Source organism: Octopus bimaculoides, chromosome 8 (genome assembly GCF_046866305.1).
Source record: "Octopus bimaculoides isolate indiv1 chromosome 8, ASM4686630v1, whole genome shotgun sequence".
Taxonomy (NCBI): Eukaryota; Metazoa; Mollusca; class Cephalopoda; order Octopoda; family Octopodidae; genus Octopus; species Octopus bimaculoides.
In genome coordinates, this window is record NC_142935.1 from 16319788 (window position 1) to 16334597 (window position 14810).

The following is a 14810-nucleotide window of genomic DNA, read 5'->3' on the forward strand; positions in this document are numbered from 1 at the left end:
GGATCATACAGAATTTATTGAGGCAGATTTTCTACAACCAGATGCTCTTCCTATCACCAACCTCACCTTTTCCTAAGTAATGTAATATTTCCCCATGGCCCAATTTGTTTCCACAGAATATTGGAAATGAATTATACTACTTATATGACAGTGACCTTCAGTTTTAGCTATCACACTACGTCCAGACAAGAACACAAATACACACTCAGATACACACATGCAATAGGCTTCTCTCGGTATCCATCTACCAAATCCATTCACAAGGCTTTGACCAACCAGTGAGCTAGAGTGGAAGACAGTTCCCCAAGCTTCCATGAAACTACACTGATCCAGGACTGAATCTGGATCAGTGTAATTAGAAAGCAAACTTTTTAGACCACACAGCCATGTATGTTCTTATTATCATCATCCTCGTTTAACATCCGCTTTTCCATGCTGGCATAGGTTGGACAGTTTGACAGGAACTGGTAAAGCCAGAGGCCACACCAGGTTCCATAGTCTGTTTTGGCTTCGTTTCTATGGCTGGATGCCCTCCCTAACGCAAACCACTCCACAGAGTTAACCATTTTAGTCATAATATTGTAGCCATGGTAAAATGCCACCTTCAAGATTTTAGTCAGTTGTATCATCACTCAGTACTTATTGATATCTGTTTGTCAAGCCACTATGTTAAGGGACATAACATAAACAACACCAGTTTTTAGACTGATGTAAACCTAAACAAACATAGACATATATTATATACAATGAGGTTCTGCACAGTTTCCAGCTACCAAAGTCAAACCAACAAGGTTTTGGTCAACATATATCTGCAATAGAAGACACCAAGGTGTTGTGTTGTGAGAAGAATCTCAGAACCATGTGACTACAAAGCAAAATTCTTAATTGCATGGCTGTATCTTCACCTTTGTAGTTATTAGAAACAGAATCTTAACATAGCCTCATCAGAAATATATTTAACACACTGATTTTTTTAAAATCTGCTTTTCCATGCTAGCATGGTTTGAATGGGGAATTGATTGTGAGGCAAATATTTTACAGCTGGGTGCTCTTCCTGTTGCCAAATCTTACCTGCTTTGTCTTTTCTGGTGAAGTATTTATGTACTCCACAGATCATTGAAGTCACAAAGAGTGTGACTGGTCATGATGCCAACATCAGCTCTGCTTTGCTCAAATGGATAAGTGAATATTCAACATTCACGTACACAGGGCGTTAGTTTCAAATATCATTATTTTAATGTCCATGAAATTTATTGAAGCAAATTTTTCACAGCTGGATGCCCTTCCTGTCACTAACCCTTGCTTGATTCCAAGCAAGATAGACATAGCATGGGGTCAAAATCAACTACGGTTAAATCATAATTAACTAAATTTGTGTAATGTTTTTAACCAGATTTTGTAATTTTTATTTTTTTGTCTTTCCCTTTTAGGTGAAAAACCATACCAGTGTGAATATCCAGGTTGTAACAAAGCATTTTGTCAGAGTGGTCAACTTCGGACTCACTTGAGACGTCACACAGGGGAGAAACCTTTTCATTGTACAGTTCCAGGTCCGTGTATATGTCTTAAGACTTAACATTTATAAACCATCCGGTTTGTGAATGCCTCAGATAGCTAGAAATAGCCACCGAAGCTCCATCAAATTACACCCTACTGTCTGAAATAAGGAAAGGATATTTTAGGTTATGCAACCCCTAAAAAGACTCGAGGATTGCAGCTGGAATGCCTTTAACCATAGGCCTGCTTAATTGGTGTTGCCTGAGTGTTAACCAACTACAGCTCTCGGTTGATATTTCCTATATTCCTTCTCATAAAATAAACCATGGATGTGGCTCTAAGTATGCTGTAAAAAATTTCCTTTATGTCGATGCTATAACTATTCCAAATTGGTACTTGAAAAGCATTTTAGAAAAATTCTAAACAAAATCCAACTTAGTTGTCTGCTGTCAACTTAATGTGACAGTCCCCTGAAGGGAATAGTACTACTGTTGGTTAGACCTAGGAAGCTGCACCGCTTCCTAGGTCTAACCAACAGTAGTATTATTCCCTTCAGGGGACTGTCACATTAAGTTGACAGCATACAACTACTTCATCGTATCACTACTGCATAAATCTCTCTAAGACATTTAGAAATGTATTATTTCTAAAATCCAGCTTGTATTGTCTTTATCATCTTCCTATGGCTGATGCAGCCAGTCATTGGGGGGGGGGGGGGGGGATGAAATTTTTATTTATTTCTTTGTTGCCCACTGGGGACAAACAAGGACAGGCAAAAGGATTAAGTTGTTTACATCGAGCCCAGTGCGTATCTGGTACTTATTTAATCGACCCCGAAAGGATGAAAAGCAAAGTCAACCTCAGCAGAATTTGAACTCAGAACGTCACAGCAGACGAAATACTGCTAAGCATTTCACCTGGCATGCTAACGATTCTGCCAGCTCGCCGCCTTGAAATTTATGTTGACATGAAACAGAGAATCCAAGCATTTGATCGAGTACAGGTGCTTCAAAAGGCTGTTTCACATCTCATAAACAGAGTAGAAGACAAACAGCTTTGTCAGGCAGCAAATTGCCGAATATGCTGACAAGCAATAAATCGTCCTTGCTACAGTGAAATGCTGATCTGTGTATGTTTTGTTGGTCAGTGAAAAAAAAAATTATATTTTGAATAAAGTACCTTAAGTGGTGTATGTTCTGGCCAAGTTTTAGAATTACTCCTTTGTTGTACTCACCATCAAAGATGTAGTAATTTAGGAAATAACTCATTAGAAATCTGTGACTAATAACAAAATTGTTATTAATGAAATCTGTTTCAATTTATTAAAGGTTGTAAAAGCGAGTTTGCCCATTCTAATCGCCAGTGTCCTCTCCATCCTTATGCCTCTTTGGAAAGAGTCTACATGCCAACCAAAATCTCCAGCCATTCACCACGTGTGTCTAAGAGAACTACTCGTATAGAAACAAGGTAAGTTAAATAACCCACTATATTTATATTTTAGTGTACCTGTGCCAGTGCCACATTGAAGCACCCATACTGGCACCACATAAAAAGGATCCATTCTGGCGTCACGTAAATAGCCCCTGTGCTGGCACCGCATAGACAACACCAAGTACACTCTATAAAGTGGTTGGCATTAGAAAGTGTATCCAGCTGTAGAAACCATGCCAGAACAGACAACTTGAGCCTGGTGCAGCCTTCCAGCTTGACAGCTCCTGTGAACCCATCCAACCCATATCAGCATCGAAAATGGACATTGATGATGATGATGACAATGATGATTGCATCATCATTTAGCATCCTGTACTATAATAATAAAAAATGATGACATCATTGTTTTAGGGTTTTTTATGTCCACTTCTCCATACTTGCCTTGGGTTAGATGGGATTTGTTAAGGCAGATTGTCTACGACTAAATGCTCTTCCTGTCACCAACCCTCACCTGTTTTCAAGCGAGGTAATATTTCTCCATGGCCAGACATGCTTTCACAGAAGACTTGAAGCAGAGGACACTGTTATATGGCAATGATGCTCACTTATATCTGTTGTGTGCCATCTAGACCAGGAAATACACACACACACACACACACACACACATACATCATTACCGTCATCATTTAACCTCCTTTTTTCCATGCTGGCATGGGTTGGACAGGTCAACAGGCTCTGACATGCCAGAGGTCTGTGCCAAGCTCCAATGTTTACTTTGGTTTGATTCCCATGGCCAGGTGCCCTTCCTTTCCGAATGCCAACCACTTTACAGAGTGTATTGGCTGCTTTCTTTCATGGCACTAGCACTAGTGAGGTCGCCAGGTACTCACAAGACAAGACACCTCGACTGAATGGTGTGTAGTAATGAAAGATGTGAAAGTATGATAGAGGGATGGGAGCAGGTGTCTTGCTGAAGAGAGGAATACATGGTTTCCCCAGCTGGAAAGAGAGAGTGAGAGAGAGAGAGACAATGAGGGTATATCCTCCAGGTACAAGGTAAATATGAGAGATAGTTGAGATAGAGGGACAGAAAAAGGAGTGGGCAGGTAAGTGAAATGAGTGCAACAGATGATTAAGGATGGGAATTGAAGTAGATGCAGTGAATATCAATTTAAGGGAGGGAGAGTATTTGAGTCATTGTTTCAAAGGTCATATCCAAGAACTCGGCTTATCTGCTGGCAGGCGCTTGCAAACAACTTCTTTTCGGAAACTTAAAACAGAACTGCAAATTCCTGACAAAATCCTTGTGTGAAAGAAATTGGAAAGCAGAAACTGGATGGAAGCTTGTGTGTGTGTGTGTAAGAGAGAGAGAGAGAGAGAAGTAGGGGAGACATACCTTGCCAATAAACCATCTACCTCTGCGTTTTTGAAGACAAGTAGATTGAAAAATAATCTGTTAATTGAAAACAAGTAAGGGTTAGCAACAAGAACATTCCTCATATCCATGCTAGCATAGAAAAACTGATGTAAAATGTACAAACAAATGAATATATTATCATTTTCTATTGGCATTATTCCCTTTCATATAATTGTTCTATCCACTAACTTGTGACTTATGCCAAGTAACAAACACTCTACCTCACTCAGTTTCCATTTCCTTTATGTAAAAAATACATTAAGTTTTGAGCCTAAGATTTTCAGGTCATCGTGTTCCAAGAATTAAGAGTTTTTGTATTTCGTTCATATCATTGTCAAATTAGTGTGAAAATTTCAGAGATCTTAACTTGTTAAATTCTTGCTTACCAACCACATGGTTCCAGGTTCAGTCCCAGCACGTGGCAACTTGAGCAAGTGTCTTCTACCATAGCCTCAGGCCGACCAAAACCTTGTTAGTTGATTTGTTAGATGGGAAACTGAAAGAAGCCCATCGTGTATATATGTGTGTGTTTGTTTGTTCCTCCACCATTGCTTGACAACCGATGTTAGTGTGTTTACGTCCCTGTAAGTTAGCAGTTTAGCAAAAGAGACCGATAGAATAAATACTAGGCTTACAAAGAATAAGTCTTGGGATCAATTTCTTTAAGGTAGTGCTCCAGCATGGCCACAGTGTAATGACTGAAACAAGTAACAGAATAACAGAATTAGCTGTATAGTTTCGTTACACGAATCATTAACTTCTGGTCAAATATATCAGTAACAACTCATCATCGTTTAACGTCCGCTTTCCATGCTAGCATGGGTTGGACGATTTGACTGAGGACTGGTGAACCAGATGGCTACACCAGGCTCCAATCTGATTTGACAGAGTTTCTACAGCTGGATGCCCTTCCTAATGCCAACCACTCCGAGAGTGTAGTGGGTGCTTTTACGTGCCACCGGCACGAAGGCCAGTCAGGCAGTACTGGCAACGGCCACACTCAAAATGGTGTATTTTATGTGCCACCTGAACGGGAGCCAGTCCAGCGGCGCTGGCAACGATCTCGCTCGAACGGTGGTGCCATTACGATTTCGCTTTCACTTGCCCCAACAGAGTTTAGAATTAGATTTATTTCTGAGGATTATTCTGTTAATGACTATTAAGATTGGTGTTGTTTTTATTATTTTTCAGAAGGAAAAGTAGGAAGATGAACAGCTCAACTCTCACAGCTAACTTAAACCATCCATTATCATCTCGAGAAGATTATTGCCTGAACAATTGCAAAGTTGAAGGGACTAGACTTTCAAGGGAGCAGAAAGACGAATTTATTTCAGCATTGGCTCTTGTTGAATTAGCCCAAGGATTCTTGAAGCATGACACTAATAATAACCACATGTGATAAACATAGTGTCTTCAGGTTTTCCAGATTAATATTTACATGCTTGTGTGCTTCGAGATCCACTGTTCCAGAATAAGAATTTAAAGTTCTCTCGAAATTTTATAAATAGTTTTTTTTTTTTTTATCCTTTTAATATTCAATTGTAAAATTGGAATAATGGGACAAAATCATTTTTGACATGAACTTTCAACATGCAAATTGCAACCACCAAGATGTTATTTTGTTAAAAATTCTATTGTTTTTTGGGGGTTTTTTCTCACCAAGGAAAATGACTGTTTTAATATATAAAATGTTTATGAATCTTCAAGTGAAAAGCATATCCGTCCAAAACAATGACAAAGAGTTCTTATTTTTCCTAATTATTTATCATAATAGCCACAGAACATGTCATCACCAAAAATTTACCTCTTGTAACATTCCATATTTAAAAACAAAATTTTTATTTTATTCGTTTTTACTAAAGAAAAACTATTTATATTTGAGTTTTTAAATTTTACCTGTTTTAGTATTTGTTGTTTGTTTTTTGTCTTGACATATTTATTTCAATAAAATATCTAATTTTACTCAGCTCTTGGTTTTTAAATGCACTCACATGTCCTTCTACTTCAATTATTTATTCAAAGCCACTGTAGTTAAATGGCTGAAATATATAACTACTTTCTCAAAATTTACTAGTTTAAACTTTTAGCATTCAAACTGGCCAGATCCAGCCTCTCAAACCTACCCTACAATGTCATTCTAAAATTAATCCACCACATCATCGAAATCTCAAAGTTATGTGATAATCCATGATTAATTCAAATTAATGTGAATGAATAAACATTACATTTGACAGAGTAATCTAAATGATAAAGGATTAAACTTCCTCACAGACATTACAGCTGGTAGAATCACTGGAGCATTGGAAAATTGCTTTGCAGCATTTCTTTCAGTTCTTTACATTCTGAGCTTAACTCCCTCCAGGGTCAGCTTTACCTTTCATCATTTCGAGGGTGGTGGGGTCAATTAAATAAGAACCAGTTGAGTACTAGGACTGATATAATCAATTTATCCCTTCCCCAAAAATTGCTGGCCTTGTGCCAAAATTAGAAACTATTATTACCTTCGCTAAGCTGGAGGTATTGTTTTTAGTCATATTTGTTTGTTTGTCTGTGGACAAGATATCTCAAGAACCGCTCGATGGATTCAGACGAAACTTTCAAGGATGTTTGGCCTCATGACTGACATGAACTGATTAGATATTGGAATCAATCCAGTACTGAACAAGGATTCTGAATTATTTTTCCTGTATTTTTACTTAATTTTTGAGAGAAGTCGAGTTCATTTTTAATATTCTCATTTGTGAGAGCAGTCAAGTTTATTTCAGATATTCTCATTTTAAAAATCGACTCTGACTAATTGTTGAGAGAACATTGGTGTTGCCTCAGCAGAGGTTTGTGCCCTTGTTATTATTATTATTAAGGCGGACAAAAATGCTTAGTAGTATTTCTTCCAACGCTTTACATCCTGAGTTCAAATCCCACCAAGGTCAACTTTGCCTTTCGTTCTTCTGGAGTTGATAAAATAAAGTACCAATTAAGTACTGGAGTTGATGTAATCAATTAGCCCCCACCCCACAAAATTTCAAGCCTTCTGCTTACAAAACGAATCATTATTATTCATTATCATCATTATCATTTAATGTCTGCCTTCCATGCTGGCATGGGTTGGATGATTTGACAGGAGCTTGCCTGGTAGAAGACTACACCATAATTCTATGTCTGTTTTGCCATGGTTTTTACAGCCGGATGCCCATCCTAACACTTTTGGGGTTAGTATCCCGGGCTCTTAACCACTACACCGTATGCCCACGGGCATATGGCATAGCGGTTGAGAGTGCAGGCTACTAAGCCCAAGATTCCGAGTTCGATTCCAAGCAGTGACCTGAGCAATAATAATAATAACATTGTAAAATACCTTAGGAATGAGAACCCATGGTCGAAATTTCCCCAAGACACCTGAAGAAAGCTGGAGGGTATATTAGCCGAAACGTTGTGTTAACAACAAACAAGATGAGGACAAATATCCACTACACTCTCAGAGTGGTTGGCATTAGGAAGGGCATGCAGCTGTAGAGACCTTGCTAGATCAGATTGGAGACTGGCACAGCCTCCTGGCTTGCCAGTCCTCAGTCAAACCATCCAACCCATATCAGCATGGAAAGCAAATGTTAAACGATGATGATGATGATGATGATGATATATACAAACCTGGGCACCAAACTGTTAATCCATTAATCATTAATCAACAAAGTTAACATTTCATTAACGATTTAACTTTTAAATTAACTTTGGAAATCATTATTGGACTAATTAACTTCCGTTAACTCAAGTTTGCTTGAGTTAACTTCCATTAACTCAAGTTTCTGTGACAATCTTTAGGCTCAAGGATTTGAAGTCCAAGGTCTCATCTACTTCAGCCCCTTGGTTGACACACTTTTGGCAGGCATCAACAAAAGGTTTAGAACCCTCGTGGAGATGAAGAATGCCAGCAGGCTGCTGCCTTCCACCCCAGGCTTCACCTCATTTGGTTGGACAAGTATGACAACACCAAGGTCTCCAAGGTGAGAAATTGTGCCACCGACGGAGGAAACTGTGGCCCCTCCCAGTGTGAGGAAGGATGATTTTGTGATCTTCTTTCTTAGGGGAGGGGCTGTGAAGAAGCTAGAGAGCCTGTCCTGAACTGAAGATCCAGATTGGCCCCCGCAGGTAACTGCAGAGGTCATAATGGAGGATGATATGTTCAGAGTGATGGACTCCTTTCCTAAGGACCAATATAGGTTTGCTTTTTGGAGCCCCTACTTGGAACTGCAGGAGGCATATAGCCTGGTCAGGGAGAAAAGGTAAGAGGCCTTAGTGCCTCAATTTGTACAGACGGTTGCATCCATTCTTTGAATTGAAGTAAGATGTTCAATACATCATTTTGTTTTGTTGGGAAAAAAAGAGAACAATGTTTTCGAGAAGTAACAATTAGCAGGTGTTGTCTGCTTCTCCCACCAACCATTTTTTTCATTCCATTATCATTGTGTCTTTGTCCAGCCCTGAGCTTCTTCGTCTTTGTAAGACTGCATAGCCAATTTTATGAAATAAAGGAGAGGAAAAGCATGGAGGGTAAGGTCGAGGAGGCCATGAGGCAGCCGTCTGACAAAATGAGCAGCAGCAACAAAGAGGAGGAGGACTTCTTTGGTGGTGTCACCCAGCCAAAAGAGAGCAGCAGGAGTCACAGGTTACTCAAGGACAGGGCCCAGAATTTGATAAAGACCTGGCTGGAGACCAACTCCAAGGACTTACTGATAGGTGTTGCCTTCTTGGGTGAACAAGTGTTGGTGGACCTGTTCATCAAGTTCAACACAGCCATCCCCTTGCAGTGGGGCGTTTGTTCTCTATGGGTAATGACATCTTAAGGGCCAAGAGATCACTCCTGTCTGATGAAAACTTTGACATACTAATTTTCATGAAGGGCAACATGCATCTCATGAACAATATGAAGAACGAAAAGAAGAGGAAAAATTAAATTATGTATATATCGTGTTTTTCATTTTTTGTATTTTTATGTTTTTACAGCCACTTTATTAGTAAACTTTTTTAGTTTAATACTAATATTGTTTCATTTGGCTCTAAAAGCATTTAAAAACCTAAAAAAGGCCAAAACTATGAAATCAGCCTTTTAAAAGTTAAAACTATAAAATCAGCATTTCTTAATGCTAAAGCAAAAAAAATATAGTCTTGGGGTTCTAAAGGCCAAGAAAGGCTGATTTCATAGTTTTGGCACTTTTTAAAGGTGTTTTTAGAGCAAAAACTGATTTTTTGTTGTTTCGATAATAAAAATTAACGTTAACAGTTTATCAAAAACTTCTGTTACATTTTTAAAGAATAAACTGATTAACAGTTATCAAAGTTAACTTTTTGGTTAATGGATTAATGATTAACGGAGTTAACTTTACGATTAACAGTACCCACCTTTATATATATATATATATATATATATATATATATATAAGTATGTATATATATTTATGTGTGTGTCTGTCTTTGTCCCCTACCAATATTTGACAACCGATGTTAGTGTGTTTATATCCCTGTAACTTAGCAGTTTTGGCAAAAGAGACCAATAGAATAAATACTAGGCTTACAAAGAATAAATCCTGGGGTTGATTTCTTCAAATAAAACCCTTTAAGGTGGTGCTCCAGCATGGCCGCAATCAAATGATTGAAACATATAAAAGAGAGTATTGATGTGGCAATAAATACTACTTCTTAGTATAGTCACTACTTTCATCTCTCATTGGGATTTTTCTAATTAGTTACTTTGCTTCTTGTAAAATTAGTGACTGATGGTCACTTATTTTCCCCTATATTGCGAGCTGGAGTGGATCCCTACTATTTCTAGCAGTCAGGTTTTCATGACTGAAGATGGGCACAAGTAGCCTGAAACCGTTCGGTCTCGCGATCCTGTTGTCTGGGGGTTCGCTCCCCTGCTTGCAATATATACATGGTGCCGGTTGCACCAGTAACTAGCTGGCAGATAATCTGCCTAGGGTTAAAATGGTAGTAACGTCAAATAGCCATATTGACATGGCAATAAATATTACTGCAGCGGTGAGCTGGCAGAAACATTAGCATGCTGGACAAAATGCTTAGCGGTATTTCATCTGTCTTAACGTTCTGAGTTCAAATTCTGCCGAGGTCAACTTTGCCTTTCATCCTTTTGGGGTCGATAAATTAAGCACCAGTTGCGTACTGGGGTCGATCTAATCGACAGGCTCCCTCCCCAAAATTTTCTGGCTTTGTGCCTAGAGTAGAAAATAATTATTTTAATTTTTCGTATAGTTGCTACTTTAATCTCTCACTGAGATTTTTCTAACTAGCTGCTTTCCTTGTTAATAGTACATTTTCTCCAAAATAAGAGAGTAAAAAAAAAATAAAAAAAGGAGAAAATAGAAAATTTAAAAAGCAAATAAATAAATGAGATCTTATTGTATTGTACTAAATGGCTGATATAAAGCAGTTGGAGGAACAGCATGGGGAGAAGGAGGAGGAGATAGATTGGGAGAAAGAGGAGGAGGTTTCCACAGAGAGAAGGTATAATTCACAGAATAATTGGCTACTGAGAAAGGTAGCTAGGTATGTATGTATGTATGTAGGTAGGGAAAGTAAGTGTAAAACATTGACCTAAGTAAGTATGAATTAATTCTGGCCAGTGGCTGAAAGTTGAATAACTTTAAAAAAAGACTGAAACATTAAAAGTATTTCTTCACCTCGAGCTTACCAGCAGACTGAAAAACACTTCAAACTTTAAACATTTTGTTACACCAGACGAAGTTAGATTAGGTAGGAGGGAGAGGAAGAGCACCAGCAAACAGCAATAAACCATTGATAATTTATTGTTTATAATTAGTAATTAACAGATGGCAGCTGGTGGATTTCACTTGCTTTTTTTTGGGGGGTTTTTGTTTTTTAGAGGAAGAAAAATTTCATTCTTCTTTTCTTTGGTTTTGTCTTTAATTGGATTTCCCTTAAAAGAAAAAAAGAACCCTGTTATTAATGCGTTCTCCTTATTGCTGTTAATTGGACTGAAATCATTTACAATCTTTACCAATCTGTTTAAGCTATTTAAAACTTCTCTTAGGCCAAGAATTTTTCGTTAACTTGAAGTAAAAGAGAGAGAGGGGGGAAGTGAGAGACCCCCAGGGTATTTCATTTTTGTATTTAGTGTGCAAGATTCTTAGTGTGAACCCGTGTGTGGAAACAGATTTTGTTGTATCTTTGGAGGGTCATTGTACCACTAATAAACACACACACTAGTTCTATTTTACTTCTTTTATTATTGACATTTTTTTTTTTTACAGCTCTTTATGTTCATGGTTCTAATGTTACCAAGGTTGACTTTGCCTTTCATTCTTTCAGATTTGGTATAATAAGTACTGGGGTTAATGTCTGTGGAGATGCAATGGCCCAGTGGTTAGGGCAGCGGACTCGCGGTTTCGATTCCCAGACTGGGCATTGTGAGTGTTTATTGAGCGAAAACACCTAAAGCTCCACGAGGCTCCGGCAGGGGATGGTGGCGAACCCTGCTGTACTCTTTCACCACAACTTTCACTCTTACTTCCTGTTTCTGTTGTACCTGTATTCCAAAGGGCCAGCCTTGTCACACTGTGTCACGCTGAATATCCCCGAGAACTACGTTAAGGGTACACGTGTCTGTGGAGTGCTCAGCCACTTGCACGTTAATTTCACGAGCAAGCTGTTCTGTTGATCGGATCAACTGGAACCCTCGACGGAGTGCCAACAACAACGGGGTTAATGAAGTCGACTTATTCTCCTCCCCTAAAATTACTGGCCTTATGCCAAAGTTTTAAGCCATTGTTATTGGTCAGTTGGTTAAGCATTTAACCAACTAATCATTTGATTAATTGTTCAGTCAGTCAGTCAGTCAAGGTGGGTTTGTCAAAGCCCTTTCATCATCATTCAAGACCTCATCAATGACATGCCCTCTCTACCCCCAAGTTTGCTTCAGGTCTCAAGCAATTAATCAAACACTTAAATAGTTAAATGATTAATTGGTTAAATGGTTAAACAGTTTACAAATAAAATTACTTTCTAAATTTGGCACAAGGCCAGAAATTTTGAGGGGAAGGTTAAGTTGATTATAATGGCCCCACTGCTCAACTGGTATTTATTTTATCAACCTCAAAAGTATGAAAGGGTAAGGCACCACAGCAGCATCTGAACTCAAAATGCAAAGAGCTGGAAGAAATGCTACTCAGCATATTTTGTTTGGCATGGTAACAATTCTGTCCATGACCTCCACTACAAATTTCTGGCTTTGTGCCTAATTAAATTATCTTAAAAATAGTGTGTAAAACATTAGAAAAACATTTGTTTATAGCTTTTTATTGATCCAAAAATAGTATTGTATATTAGACGTGAGTGTGTGTGAGTGCCTGCGTATATTTTATATTTTATATATTATATATGTAAAGCACAATATGTCATACATGTATGTATATTGTTATAATTGTCCTTTCAGTAAATAATTAAATTGACATAATATAATGTCTATAAGTTGATGAATACCACCTATTGATCCCCTCCATTTTCTTATTGCTTTATATATATATATATATATATATATATATATATATATATATACATATATATATATATATATATATATATACATATATATATATATATATATATATACATATATATATATATATATATATATATATATATATATATGACAGTAGCAATATATGACAGTAGCAATATATGACAGTAGCAATATATGACAGTAGCAATCATTTACAACTATCACATAATGTCAAGACAAGGGTACACACACATACACACACACATTATGGGAATCTTTCAGTTTTTGCCTACCAAATTCACTAACGATGCTCTGGTTGGCCTGGGGCTAAATTTAAAGATGCTTGCCCAAAGTACTGTGTAATGGGACTGAACCTCAAACCATATAGTTGGGAAGCAAACTTAACACACAGTCATATATATATATCTATCTATATATCTATAACAGCTTCAGCGCTAAGCAGTGATCAAGAGTAAATGAACTTCAGTTTAGTTGAAATATGTCTGAGATATTTCCACTTCTATATGCAAATTCAGACCAGTTACTGTAGAGAAAAGAATTCTCTTTTATGGTAAAAGGTGTAAAAAATTATATATATATATATATATACATATATATATATATATATATATATATATACATATATATATATATATATATATATATATATATATATATATATATATATATATATATATAATTTTTTACACCTTTTACCATAAAAGGGAATTCTTTTCTCTACAGTAACTGGTCTGAATTTGCATATAGAAGTGGAAATATCTCAGACATATTTCAACTAAACTGAAGTTCATTTACTCTTGATCACTGCTTAGCGCTGAAGCTGTTATAGATATATAGATAGATATATATATATGACTGTGTGTTAAGTTTGCTTCCCAACTATATGGTTTGAGGTTCAGTCCCATTACACAGTACTTTGGGCAAGCATCTTTAAATTTAGCCCCAGGCCAACCAGAGCATCGTTAGTGAATTTGGTAGGCAAAAACTGAAAGATTCCCATAATGTGTGTGTGTATGTGTGTGTACCCTTGTCTTGACATTATGTGATAGTTGTAAATGATTGCTACTGTCATACAAGCAGTGTCATTAATTTCCAATATTCTGAGAAAAACTTGACTGGCCATGGGGAAAATATTACCTTGCTTGGAAACAGATGAGGGTTAGTGACTGGAAGGGCATCCAGCTATAGAAAATCTATGTAAACAAATTTCGTTCGACCCATGCAAGGATAGAAAAGTGGATGTTAAAACGACAATGATGATTTTTGCAAAATGCAGTTGGGGTCACTTACTTGATAAAAATATTTGTCATCTAGTTTGACCCTTATAAAATATAACTAACCTTTTTTATCGCCATATACATTTAGTTATCAGTATATAGAACAAAACAGATGAACAAATATTTATTCGATCCACTCATATTATAACTCATCGTTTATCTAATTTTTCCATGATCATAAACATCCACCAACAGGTGATCAAATGTACTGATTTCAGTGAGGAGACGGGGAGCAATTGACATTCATGTCTTTCACCAAGGACATTAACAAAATAAAATAGGTAAAATAGCCATGGTAATCAAACTTGGGTCACAGCTGTTTGCCAGGAATTAATGTTCACCTATATAAAAGCAGGCAAGGAATTCATATGACATTCTTTGTATCTGCAATGGCTATTAACATTGTTAATGTGAAAGTAAATTCTAGAAAGTACTGCCTTTCTTTTTCAGCTACTCAGTAATTTAATACAAGCTTGTTATGTTATTTATAAGAAGAACTCCTCTTGGACAGTTTGTAAGTTTGAAAACACAAACGAAAAAGTCCTTTTTACCAGTTTCAGGAGCAAGCAATACCAATATACTGCTTCTGATTTTTTGATTTTTTTATTTTTTTTATTATTCCGCTAAAACCAAG

The 14810-nt window shown here is 37.1% G+C and overlaps 1 protein-coding gene across 2 annotated transcripts; it reads left to right on the plus strand.

Annotated features, from left to right (window-relative positions):
• The first annotated feature begins 28 nt into the window (after window positions 1–28).
• Window positions 29–6307, plus strand: LOC106883320 (uncharacterized). Of its 2 annotated transcripts, XM_052969963.2 has the most exons (3): window positions 29–1550; window positions 2826–2964; window positions 5537–6307. In XM_052969963.2, the coding sequence occupies exons 2-3, from the start codon at window positions 2900–2902 to the stop codon at window positions 5742–5744; spliced, it is 273 nt and encodes a 90-aa protein (XP_052825923.2). In that variant the 5' UTR covers window positions 29–1550; window positions 2826–2899; the 3' UTR covers window positions 5745–6307. The 2 variants fall into 2 exon arrangements, with proteins under 2 accessions (XP_052825923.2, XP_052825924.2); XM_052969964.2 differs by lacking the exon at window positions 29–1550 and having other exon boundaries at window positions 2205–2964.
• The last annotated feature ends 8503 nt before the right edge of the window (window positions 6308–14810 follow it).

Coding starts and splice junctions, on each gene's coding strand:
- LOC106883320 (XM_052969963.2), top strand. CDS start 2,900: ATGCCAACCAAAATCTCCAGCCATTCACCACGTGTGTCTAAGAGAACT. Junction 2,965..5,536: donor ACTACTCGTATAGAAACAAG/GTAAGTTAAATA, acceptor ATTATTTTTCAG/AAGGAAAAGTAGGAAGATGA.